Below are 12,790 nucleotides of genomic sequence, written 5' to 3'. Positions count from 1 at the left end.
GTCGCGCCGCTCCCGTTGCCGGTGGAGCCGCTGTAATTGATTAACAGGGGGGCGAGCTGCTACGGGAATCGCGCTGCAGACGTCTTAACCGTGTCACAAGAAGGCGGCTGGAGTTCCTCCAACATTTGCGGTTAGATTATCATATTTTTGTATTGACAAAAATATAGGCTGCTTCGGCTGATTTTTTTATGCGCACATGTGCCCCTAAATATTCTTTACAGTTCGCACACACCTATTTTTAGTCGCAAATGCGAGTGAAACGGTCGCACTGTCGAGCCCTGCTTGAGTAGCCTGGGGTTTTGAAACAGCACAGTGCGAAATTGGAGAGATCAATCAGAGATAGAAATCAGCGTGGTTTGGCAGAACCTTAATCTAGAAAATGAATACAGCAGCAATTTATCTTTTCTGAGATGCCATATTATTTGTTAACTTTGAGTGAGTTGTTGTCAGATAATGTGCAGGGTTTACATTCATACTGCACAGCACAAAATGCCATTTCAGCTGAAATTTTATCATAATTTAGATGTTGTTTTATGAACTTGGAAGTGTTCACTTTAAGTGAATTTCTATCATTTTTGTCAGATAATCTGCAACGTGCAATGTGCCCCACATTTCAGAGGCAATTCATTTATTTTAGATGTTATTTTAGTGGTTAACTTTTGACTGAGTTGCTGTCATGTCACATTCATACCGCACGGTGCAAAGTAACTGTGACTTTCTTGACTTGCAAAATTATCTCTTAAATTGACAAACATCATTGTCTAATTTATGGCACGATTTAATGTGGATCAATTTTTTTTTTTCTCGTTTCTAGATGATGATGGGGATTTTAGCAGGTAACATTTGGCAAACATAAAAATTCGGACAACTTGTACATGGTTGTTTACTACATTTTTTATGTTATCAAACCGCTTTGTGTGTAAAAATGCGTAAGAGCTGAAAAATGTGTAATGTAATTTTCTTATAGTTGAAATGGATTTTGTAAAGTTCAAACTAGCATCGAAGTCAATGTATCGGTACCAGTATCAAAAAAAATTTACGCATTGCTGAGATCAAAATATAAGAAAGACCTGTAGGGGCTAACCATATGACAAGACATGACTAAGGATAAAGAGAATGACTCATCTTTAAAACTTTTCAGAGCAGCACTGACCATAGTCCAGCTGTATTGTGTAGGGTCAGAAATGAGATGCAAAAACATATCTCTAGATCATCACACACACACAAACACACATCTCTCTCCAGAAGCACTCTGACAGTATGGACACACAGGCGGTCTGCGTGTCTAAGCATGACTGACACCCAATGGTGGGCGGGCACTGAGGGCAGTGGAGCGAGGAGAGTTTTTTCCGGCTATAATAAAACAGTTTAATTGGATTTGTTCATATGCAGGGGAGCTACTTGTATGGATTAGCATATCAATGCCTTCGCACAAATCGTATTTTCAAGTGCATTGAGCACTAAGCAGCGCAAAATTAATTCTGCATGATATGCCTTGGGGCTTGGCACGGTGTTTTCTCTACACAGAGGACATCCTGACAGACACCAGCGTGCAGGTACCAGCCACAGTCATACACTCACCCCGCACTTTACACACGTATATTCCGCAATTTACAAAACAAAGCTGGAATGCAAACAACTAATACTGTACTTGGGTGTTATCAAGAGAGTGTGTCTGGAGCTGAAACTATAAGAGCTAACACTGCATTATTACCCTGGAATAACATTTTAAGTTTTGACGAAGACAAAGCAATCGTGTGCATGGAAAATTACAGTTGACAAAGCTCCCAGTCATCATCATCATCGAGGCAGCGTCAGGGGAAATGTAGCTGGACAAAAACCATGATGGTTCACATTCAGAATTCGGACAAAACTGCTGTAAAGCATGGAAATATCTTTTATTTGAATTTTTAAAGGGCTTCTTTCATGTAAATGTCAAACTCACTTTATTTAATTTTTCATACTCAGGATGAACCTCTGAGCTGAGGGCGTCAGTTTAGAGGGTCAGCTAGGGGTGCTTTTGATTCTCCCTAAACTGACAAAATCTCTACTTTCTGTGTTGCTTTACCTTCCTCCAGTCTTTAAAGAAGTTCTCCCGGAACACCTTCTTGGTGGTGTACTCGTGGTCCAACATCTGGCCAAAGAAAAACGCCACCTCCTCGGCTGCCAGGCTCAGCTTCACCTCCTTACCTGCACACAAACAAACACAAGCATGCCATTTTAATTTCATTCAACACAAAACAACATGGGATTCCTAATTTGCTTCATGGCCTCGCTGTCTGAAATTACATGTTACATAAACAACTCGCACACACACACCTTTAGAAGCTCAGATCAAAACTCTACATGCTGTTAACACCCATTAGCTCCTCTTGAGTCCTGTCAAACTAATCCATGTATTTATAGAGGTAGGCTCAGAGACAAGGACAAAGATCTATATTCAAGTCCACTACCAGGAGTGAGCTACAAACAAGTGCATGCAAGCACAGGAATGAACAGATCAAACTGACTCCCTGTAGGACACTGTTGTGGCTTGACTGCTTAACAAAGCAAACGCAATCACAGTCATCAATCAGTGTTTGACCCAACACACCTTCTGCGTCCTAATGATGCAATTATGTGTTTGTGTGTATTGTGTTTGTGTGTGTCAGTACACTTTCATCCATAAATCTGCCCACTTCCAAGACCTCTTCTTTTTACATAATGCAGCTTTGTCCACTGTTCTCTAAATCTGAGCTTGCACTCTGTCTGGATTTCTAAGTTTAAGAAAGTTTGAGAATCTGGATGATTTCAGTATATTTTTAAAGCAACTAAGAGTTTCTTTTGATGTTACAGTATAATTCACCTGTCTCATTGTCAAATGTGTACAGAAAGCCAGGGGTTTGTGACTGTGGGGGGAACGCCACACAATTTAACACCCCAGACTTCTTCTTGAACTTCAAACAGACCGCACATTGCTTCATTGCATTTTTTGGGGGTCAACTGTCCTGCTGGGGGATGACTCCTCTTCTACATGACTAAGCCAACCATGGTATAGAGTGGGGAGACACAATAATCATTAAATACAGGGAGAGTCTCTCCTGGAAGGTATTCATACCCACGTGTACAAAAGAAATGAAATGAACAGTGATAGAAATAGTTTTTTTCAGAAATGAAAAAAGAGAGGTAGGGAGAGAAGTTCAAACCCTGGCTCCTTTCTCACCTTCACACAGCCGGCCAATCAAGGCATGAATTGGGTGTGACTTGAGAAATGAATTATCTTCTTTTAAATTGCTTCTGAGGGCTGTCTGAGGGTAAGTCACTGATTCTGCACTATGCAGGTATACCAAGCAGTAACTGTCGGCTACTGTTTGTAAACAGTAAAGCCAGCAATGTGTCTGCAATTTTCATAGCTTCCTCTCGTATGTATGCTGCTTACGGACTGGCACCTGGGCGCTACCTTTTCATAGTCCCGACCTCACCTGTGCACTGTGCCCAGGAACGTCACAAACCCAGCAAAATACGAAGAAAAGAAGAGAATACAGGCAGAGGGCAGGGTCTCTGCAGATAAATACACTATCACATGCTTCTGGTGGCTCTACGTGATGATTGAGAGGGATTCATTTCATATTGGTCGATACATTGCTTTTTAGGACATTCCTGCATAGTATACCTTTAAGTCTTAGGGCCCAAACCCACCTAAGCCTCATCAAAGAACTAGTGGTGATGAAGGCAGACTATTGCAGCGCCTCGTGTTGGGCTTGAACACACCACAAAGACTATAGCCAATGGCCAACTAGCACGTTCTCAGCTGGCATAAGAGGAAATAACTTTCCATACCAACAGGTGGCAGTAGTCTGTATTTGTCATTGAAAAAGGGAAACAAGAAGACTGACAGGACGGATTCAAGACGCTGGTTAGCCAGTATGCACATTAACAACACGACCCGATGTTGAAAGAACAAAGGATATTCACTGTGCGCTAGCAAAAACTAACACGATCAATTAGGAGCCATTTCTGCTAAAGAGTTTAAAGGCTATAAAATAATTTTACCTAATGTAACAAGTTAGCTTCGATCCCACTCCCTCTTGACTTAAGCTGTTTGTTTGCTTTCCTCATTCATGTTTCTCTTCTCATGCACTGAGCTGACTCGCCAATCAGAGTGATCCCATTCACCGACAGGCTCCGCCAGCAATTCAACATGCTCACTGATCCAAACAGCAGCCGACAAGGGCCAACTAGTGCCAACCATGCAGGGCACACCGCAAAAACTAGGGCAACAGACGCTCAGAGATGGCCCGACAAAGACTGACAGCCAACTGTCAGCTTGGTGTGTCAATACAGTTGTCAATAATATGGTTTGTTTTCTTTGTGGTTCATTGACTTGCTTTTACTTGTGCTTTCTTTAAGTTATGTGTATTATTATTCTCTATGCTGCTGTCTGTTTTTCATCTTTTTGATTTGCTGTCATCATATTTTTAATTTTGGTGTCTCTACTTCTGCCTTCTCAATTTATTCTTCTTACCTGATCTTAAATAACACTTTTGTGTCATTTTAACAGTTATTCAACGTTTTGTTTTGGGTTTTTTTGCTGCTTCTACGCTGATGTTGTAAAGCAGAAATTATCACATATAAAAAGAAAAAGGAAAAAAAAAACAGAATGGTAGAAAATCGTCAAAAACTGATGTTGCTGCGTAGTGCTTAAAGTATATGAATTTACTCTGAATGGTCACAACAGCACCTGAGAATTTCAAATTACAGTCACAAGTAAGAACATGTGGAGTGACTGAAACCCTTTCAGCCATGTTTCAATCGCCCTCTCTGACACATTCAACTTTCAAGCTCAACTAACCAGCATAGTAGAAGTGAACGTCGTCTGGCAGAGGCTGGTACTCTGGAGGGAAGTAGGGTCCATTGTGTTCAAGGAACTTCCATTTCACCCCATCTTCATACTTCTCTTCCTCCCACCTGACAAAAAGCAAGATGACGAAAAATTTAGGATGAATTTGAGAAAGTGAAAACTGCTGCTCTCCGATTTCCCCATGTTTGTGTTTGATTGCATGTGTGTGTGGAGTAGGGGTGGGTCTCAGGGCAGTGCAAAGCGAAAAAGAGCAGTGTTTCCCAACCATCTCCAGCGATTCTGCTCCTCCTCCTCCTTCTTTTTGATCTTCAGCTGTCTTGCCTCGTCAATCTCCTCCTTTGTCCTCTTTGGTTTTTTAGAGACTGGATGCTCTCCTTCCTCTCTCTTTACCGCCTGTGCAGAGAAAAACACTCGAAATGTGAATTCAAACATTCCCTCCGTGAACCGCATTTCTAGCAAACTTCATACAGCAGGAGTTAGTACTGATGTAGACAGATTACCTGGGGAAGACAGACATTTACCTTTTCAGTTCTCTTCTTTGACTTCTTATTCTGAATTTCTACGTCACTTTCTTCTTCCTGCTTGTGTCGCTTATTTTTCTTCTTTGAGCTGCAGGTACCCACAAGACAGACAGAATACTAAGAGCTTACAGAGTTTGGAAAAATAAATGAAGGGTGGAAGTTCATAAACTACCAATTTTAAATATTCATAGACAAATGTTAACACCTGTTTCAAATGCCAAAACAACTCTGTTAAGCAGACTCTAATATTAAGAAAAGGCTACGTGTAAATGTTTTCAGTTCAGGCGATCCACAGCTCAAAGACCTGGGGACTCATTTATATATAACCTCTGTGTACGCACAAAACAAGGCCTGAAAGAGGCGTACGTCACTTCCCACGCAAAAGCTGGGATCTGTGCGCTCCTGTACTGAAACTGTGACCATGCATACGAACATTTTGGAGACGGGGAAATCGGCAACGCAGATGGTGAGGTGGTGATTTGAAGACACACTGTAGAAATTAAATGTGAGAGGCATCGTATGATGCATCTGACGCATTTAATATCACTTCATATCAAACGTTACTTAAAGATCCACTTTATCATGAACTTTTAAACCAGCAGTTTTATTTATGTATGTGCTAGTGAGCCATAACTTTTCCACATGCACCTTTTAATTGTACAAAATATAAGCCAATTAAATTCTTTAATCAAATACTGCTCATTATTTAACCAGAGCTGTCTCAGCACATTCCCCGGCCCCAGAGCGCCACTGGCACTCGTGGCCAATCGTGAAGAGAACTGAAGCTGTTGAAATGCACACATATAGCATGAAAATGATTGCTGAACAGAGCGTCAATAGTTCTTAATAATATCTTCTAATACTTCTAAAACTACTAAAATTGGTCAAGTGAACACTACCATGCGCACATAGCATGCACTGGAAACACAGCGGTGGCTGCCACACACACTCTACCTTCTCTAGTTACCTCAAGTGCATCTTCACCACCTACACATATGGATTGTGTAAATCAGCAAAGTCTGGAAATGAAGGCAGTGACTCGCACAATCATTACACTCCATATCATCATTATGAGTCCTAATAACGCAGGCCAAACACTGATCATCACAATCATTTTGTCTATTTCTGTAATCATATGAATACCGTGTAAAGCAACCAATAATCAGCAGGCTCATTTCTATGCATTAACATTCACGAGGTGCTTTGCATTGACCATTTATATTTGAATGTGGGCGTGTAGAGGATGGGATGTGAGGCTGATCCATGTGGACAATTTAAAATTGATTTTGGATTTATAAAAGGTAATCGCGCACAGGCAGGCGACCATTTCACAAATCACAATCATTTTTAGCTTTTGTGCACATTAGGGTTGGGTCGGTCTGAGAAAAAAAAAAACGGTCCGTTTTTTGTAAAAAAACCGCATCAAGTGGGTAATACTGGATTTTCGCCACTTGGGGGCGCAATTGACTCATTTAAAATAAAAAACGATCTTAGGACAACAGAGTGACAGTAACAAGTTGTTTCTTTTATTCCTTACAAATAAATTTTGCAGCTTACTCAATCAGTGCAAACAAGGGTTGCCTCCTTCATCTGGCTCAAAGCCAAAGTTTTGCCATAGTGGCGCATTCCTTGATTTCGTCGAGACTAAATTGTCCACCATTATCGACTCCCCGTCACTATTAAACAAACTCCAGGCTACAGTAGAGGTGCATGCGCACTCGCACCTCCTAGCTCAGTCCCCGCCCCACCCCCCTCTCTCTCCTGCTTGCTGTGCGCTTGGTGAAGAGGCAGACACAGGTGCTCACAGACTCGGGTGTACTATAAGCGGAGCGGACAAAATGTCCGTGAAAAATCCCTGCGATGTGAAAAATACATGCCGAACAGTCTTTTGTGTGACACTGGTGCACGGAGCGAAGTCCGCGCAGTCGTGCTTTGCGCGCACAGGGCTTGCGGATGTCCACTTTTACTGGGCGGACCTCCACGGCATCCGCTCCGCGTACATTCTGCCCGAGTATGCGGTCCGGTCGGTCTCAAAAAATAAAACCCGGTCCAAGACAGAGTACCGGACCGAATTAGTATTACCGAGAACCGACCCAACCCTAGTGCACATGTACACTTTCAGTATGCATCCTACGCACTGTTTTATGAATGATAACCCTGGTCGGACTCACGTAGGTGTAGCAGTGGAGTGTGAAGGGCCTTCCATGGGCTCATCCTTAACTCTTTTCCGTTTCATCCCTTTCTTCTTGGCAGTAAAGTCATCATCCTCTGGCTCCTGTTTGACTGACTCCCTAAACCACAATAGAAGAGACAACACTCAGCACCCATATACAACATAAAATTAAGTGAACTTGTCATCCTAATGTTGTTGGTTGCTTTTTTTCAGTCTGCTTTGTAGTCTTACGAAGATTCTTTTCATATTTCTAAACACAGCACATGGCAGACTGCAGCTTTGAAGTTAAGCTTGGAGTAAATAACAGTCACCCCTCTTAAACTCAATTCATTTTAAAAACCATCCCTATTTGGCCCTATTGGTATCCTCCTTTCTTCAATGTTGTTGTACTTGAACAAACACACTTCTGCGATCTTACTCTGTTTTTCTTAATTTTGTCTGTTGATTTGGAATTAGCCCCTACTCAACAGGCTAATAACAAGGCAGAGTAAAAGCTTAATGGCTCTTTTTCACTGCTGTCTGCCTCACTGCTGGCTACAGAATTAGGACAAAATTACCCCGCTATGCAGAGCAGAGAGGAAAAAAATCTTAAGCACACAATGACGACACACTGACCACAAGAAATCACACATAATTGTGGTAATTAAGCAGCATTATCAAAACAGTAATGATAATGACATAATTACAGCAATTAGAAATAAAAAAAATAATTACACAACTGCAAGCTTGGATTTCCCTGCAGAGTGAGGAATTGGTGGGTAGGGAAATGCTCAAATTAAGAAATCAACAAATTAGAGACACCACGGCTAATAAATAACAGAGTTCTCCTTCCCTTGTAATAACACTTCGTTAAGGGGGAAATGGGTGAAAATGTAAAGCGCTGTAGCACGTAATTGTCAAACTGGCTTACTGAATCTTAATTACAAGCCCCTATGGCAGCAACTGCCAGGTACACATCGTTTCAGCCTAATCCACTCCCTCCGCACTTCTACAGTATGACCCCTGATGGCTTCTGATTAAGAGTAATGAGCCTTCCCACAGGTACTCTGCTCTCTGACTCCGGCTTGTTTTTGCTGGAAATGCTGTACATGTTGGAGTTCAGACGCAAAATGAAGATGATATGGGACCTTTGTTTTACCTCTGGTGGAAATATGTTTTGGACATAAACAGATAAAACATAAGGAAAAATGTTCCTCCGATTTTATTTCTTTAAGGCCTAGTGTGTGGCATCTAGCAGTGAGGTTGCAGGACTGAAACTTCTCCGAATGCCATGCGTGTAAGAGAACGATTGTGGCTGACGCGAAAACAAATGGCCCTATTTAGAGAGAACATGCGGACTCTGTAGAAGAGGACCTGTTCCTGTGGGCTACAGCAGCACGAAACCTGTGAGCTTGCCTGAGAAGGACTCATGCACAACCCCGCTATTTTTAAATATCCCATGGTGAGAGACTCGCACTGCAGCCTGTTTTATTTTGTTCTGAAAATGTCAGCGTGCAGCATCATTCTGTGGACTATAAACAAGGTGCAGACTGATAAAGGAGGAAATACAGTGAGTGCTGGACGGAGCAGTGAGTGACAACAACCCCGCCCACATTTAAGAGTACTGTTTGTGGTGGAAACGCTAGGGTCTAGGTACCATGTCTGAAGGGTTACTATTGGTTCCAAAGGTACCATACCAGAAGTGTTTGATGGAAACGGGGCTTAAGCTAACAAAAACAATTCTTATTTTCAGGTGATTATAAACTAATTAAAGCACAGTTATGAATATTTTACACCATTTTTACCTTTGCATATATTCAGCAAGTGAAGTTCCACTTTAATACAAACTTCTAACCCATTTGCCCTGTATAGCGTCCTTTCCAGCAGGTGCTCACAGGAGAAACTGTACAGCTCTCAAGTGCATGACAAAATAATAAAAATAATAAATAAATAAATAAATATTTATTAAATAAATTAATAATAATTTTAATCCTAACCACACTTAGACAACTCAAAAGTCCATTCATACTTTGAGTGCTTATTCCAACTTGCATGATATTTTTATGAAGACATCATGCTGACAAAAGTTAAACTCTTCCTATAAAACTACAGGAAATTATGGGCCAAATACAGCCACATTTACTAAATTGGTTCCAACAGGTTCCCTTTGCATAAGGCTCTGTGCGTCAGTTCCCATCAGGGACACAGAGATTTTTATGATGACATGTGAATGCAGAGGCCCCGCTGCCTGCCTGCAGGTGTCACAATTTGTCACAATCACATTCACGCTGACACATAAATGCATGTAACCTTCGCAGTAGGAGAACTGTGTGTGAGCCAAAGCTCTTTTTATTTTCAACACAAATTACAAATATTTGAGATGCCTTTTCTGTAACATTCTCTCTGTTATCTCTGTTCTCTTTTTAGTTTACATCACAAACTTAAGTGTGTGCTATAGCAAAGCTGTTCAGTTCAACTGCTCAATTTGTAGATAAGGAAAAAAGTGTGTGTGTAGGATGGTCATGTTTTTTTGGGATACTGCACCACTGAGCAAAATCCATAAAAAGCCATACATAGGAGGTTGGGTCACTGCGTCCTCTGACATTTACGGTCTGTGGTTCTAATAGCCTTATTTCTTCCCTAACTCTGCTGCAAGCCCTTAACTTTCCTCCCTGCATGAAACCCACTCAACTAGCACAGTTTCCACCTGAGCCTTTCAAGAGGAAAAAAAAACTTAAGAGAAACATTAAAAGCCAAAATTTAGAAAAATAGTTTATCCAACTGACATCTCCTTTAAGATGTCACTCGCTCGCTGTATTGGGCTGGGTTAAATCCAAGCCTGGGAAACAATTCATTAACAACTCTGTAGAAACACTGCTGTGAGACAGATTCGACACAGCAGGCCTTCGGCCAAAGCCTGCCATCCCGGCAACACCCAGCTGAGCATCCAACTACTCAAACCATGCATTCTCATTTATTACTTCCCTGACAAGCCACAGATATTTGTCTTCAGTGCAGAGTAAAATTAATTTTGTGTGAGACAGCTTAACACATTGTATAAAATGGGAATGGCTTTTGTCCAGGGCCCTTGAACATCAAAACGCAAGAATTAATTTCCAGCACCTCAGGAGGGAAGAGGAAAAAAAAGAGGAGAAAAATAAGATTGCTGGCAGTATGGCTCCGTGGCAGCTTGTCAGTTTATTTTCTCGGCCTACAATGAAATACAGTCTACTGGTATGACTTCATCCCTACCTGGGACTGCTGGGTGACTCCAGAGTATCAGTCTTAGGTGTCTTGACCTGAGGGGATGACATGCACTGAGTTCAACACAGCATGACTGCAATTCAAGAGCATGCACTCAGATGACCTATGAACACTAACACTTACATAAACAAATGTATGCATTAAGTCTTTAAACATTTGTACAACCAGAAGAGGTCATATCATATCTTCGGGCTTCTGGGGAGTACATTTATCATATTTTGAATCTTGAAACACGTAAACATGTCACCCACATCCTTATCTGAGGCTGTTGGTTAGAAGCTGGGATAATTAAGATAAGATTAAGATAAGAGTAAGATAATCACTTCCACTGGTCTGGGTATTGGTACACAAATATTCCCTGCCAACGATGTGGGGATCTAATAATATGGAGGTAACCTAGTTAGGAAAAGCTGCTGCACGCACTGCAGCTATGTGTGAGCTGGGGTCAGTGGGTAACTGGGGCTGGAATCTTCACCCTGATATCTGACCTGCTAACTCCAGATAGCCCACGAGTTCTGGGTGAACTCACATGACCACCACCACACCTCCCCCTGGTCAAGATGACACCGAATTTCCATTGAGATGTTCTAAATTGGCCTCAGACTAAAATGAACATCTGCTCATATTTTTGCCACGTCTAGCCCTGTGCAGTGCAGGGAGGAGGGAAGAAAACGAGCCACTCACCTTCTTATGAGATTTTCCATTATCGGTTTTCTCTGTGGATTTAGTTAACTTGGCACTGTTCATCAGGATGTCAAGGCAGGACAGGGATGAAAATGAGGAGAAAAGGAGAAAAAAAAGGCTTGTGAGTGATGCAGTATTTGTAACACAAGATTAGTTAAACTACAGTTGGTAACTTTTATGACAATAACTTTGTGTTATGTTTGCTGAAACTGTCACTATGTTCTGAAAGAGGTACATGAGACAGATACTTTTCCTGCTGCTTTACTGTTGCACACATTAAACAACCAATCAGTGCCAAGGCATCTCTTGCTGTCAGTCACATCAATCACTGTTTGTGTGGTCAAACTGCCAAACTAGGCAGCAGCAATCAAATGCAAATCAAGATTATGTTGTTGCATTGCCTATTTACTGTCTCAAATGTTTTCAGAAACATATTTTTGTGCACTGTTTAGCTATGAAATGAGAAGGTCTGTGACCCAGCTCCCATATTTGAGACATTATACCTACGTTTTAATCACCTACCAACTTTCTGGCAGCAATGACTCCGGAGCTAAAGAGGGGATATGATCCCTGGCTTGTCCAGTCCACGTGTCAAAGCATCTTTGGGCAAGATACTGAACCCCAAATCGCTCTCGATGGGTGAGTGACTGCAGCGATTAAAAACTCAGTAGAGGCAGCCACTTGTATGGTAGCCTCGGCCACCAGTGCATGGATGTGTGTGTGAATGGGTGAAAGTGACATGGAATGTGAAAGCGCTTTTAGTGGCTGAAAGACTAGAACAGCACTATACAAAAGTGCAAGTCCATTTACCCATTGACAAGCAGTGATTGATGTGACTGACAGCTGTGTAAGAGACTCCTTGGCTCTGACTAGTTGTTTTCGTTAGCCATTAGAGGCTCTACAAACTGTAAAGAAGGCAGAGAAGTATGAACATTTTTCACAGATTATTTGCAACAACAGCTTTCAGAGAAATATCGTAGAACTACAAGGAGAAAGCTGCTTCCCCTTTCATCATGACATGACTGAAGAGGCCCCTAGGAGCAACTTAGAGCTGCACTTTTATCATGTGTAGGCTTCACATGCAAGCACATAGGCTGATGTTACAGTCATGTCTTTGCCCGGCTGGTATCATTCTAGTCAGACAACGCTATAAAATGCCACCAATCACACAAGCTGTGTCTCGGAGGACCCCTTACAACTCTAACATGTTTCTTTTCAGCCTGACCTTTCCACCCTTCAGGGTTGAATGGAACATGAAATTGAGCAGCAATTATTCCACAGCCATGTTCATTTTTTTTTTTTAATTCAAAATACCACATTTTGAACATC

The 12,790-nt window shown here is 41.7% G+C and overlaps 1 protein-coding gene across 8 annotated transcripts in view; it reads right to left on the bottom strand.

Moving 5' to 3' along the window:
• zgc:173742 (DNA topoisomerase I, mitochondrial) overlaps positions 1-12,790 on the bottom strand; it is a 50,624-nt gene that overhangs the window by 30,214 nt on the left and 7,620 nt on the right. For all 8 annotated transcript variants that reach the window (XM_050074229.1, XM_050074230.1, XM_050074226.1 and 5 more), the window contains 7 exons: positions 11,462-11,516; positions 10,766-10,812; positions 7,533-7,652; positions 5,362-5,449; positions 5,106-5,233; positions 4,832-4,947; positions 2,069-2,190 (listed from right to left, as the gene is read on the bottom strand). In XM_050074229.1, the coding sequence (XP_049930186.1) occupies positions 2,069-2,190; positions 4,832-4,947; positions 5,106-5,233; positions 5,362-5,449; positions 7,533-7,652; positions 10,766-10,812; positions 11,462-11,516 (676 nt within the window). The remainder of the gene's footprint in view (positions 1-2,068; positions 2,191-4,831; positions 4,948-5,105; positions 5,234-5,361; positions 5,450-7,532; positions 7,653-10,765; positions 10,813-11,461; positions 11,517-12,790) is intronic.

The sequence above is a fragment of the Epinephelus moara genome, chromosome 20 (assembly GCF_006386435.1).
Source record: "Epinephelus moara isolate mb chromosome 20, YSFRI_EMoa_1.0, whole genome shotgun sequence".
Lineage (NCBI taxonomy): Eukaryota > Metazoa > Chordata > Actinopteri > Perciformes > Serranidae > Epinephelus > Epinephelus moara.
The sequence above is the reverse complement of the archived record's forward strand: the minus strand, read 5'-3'. Positions and strand labels throughout refer to the sequence as shown.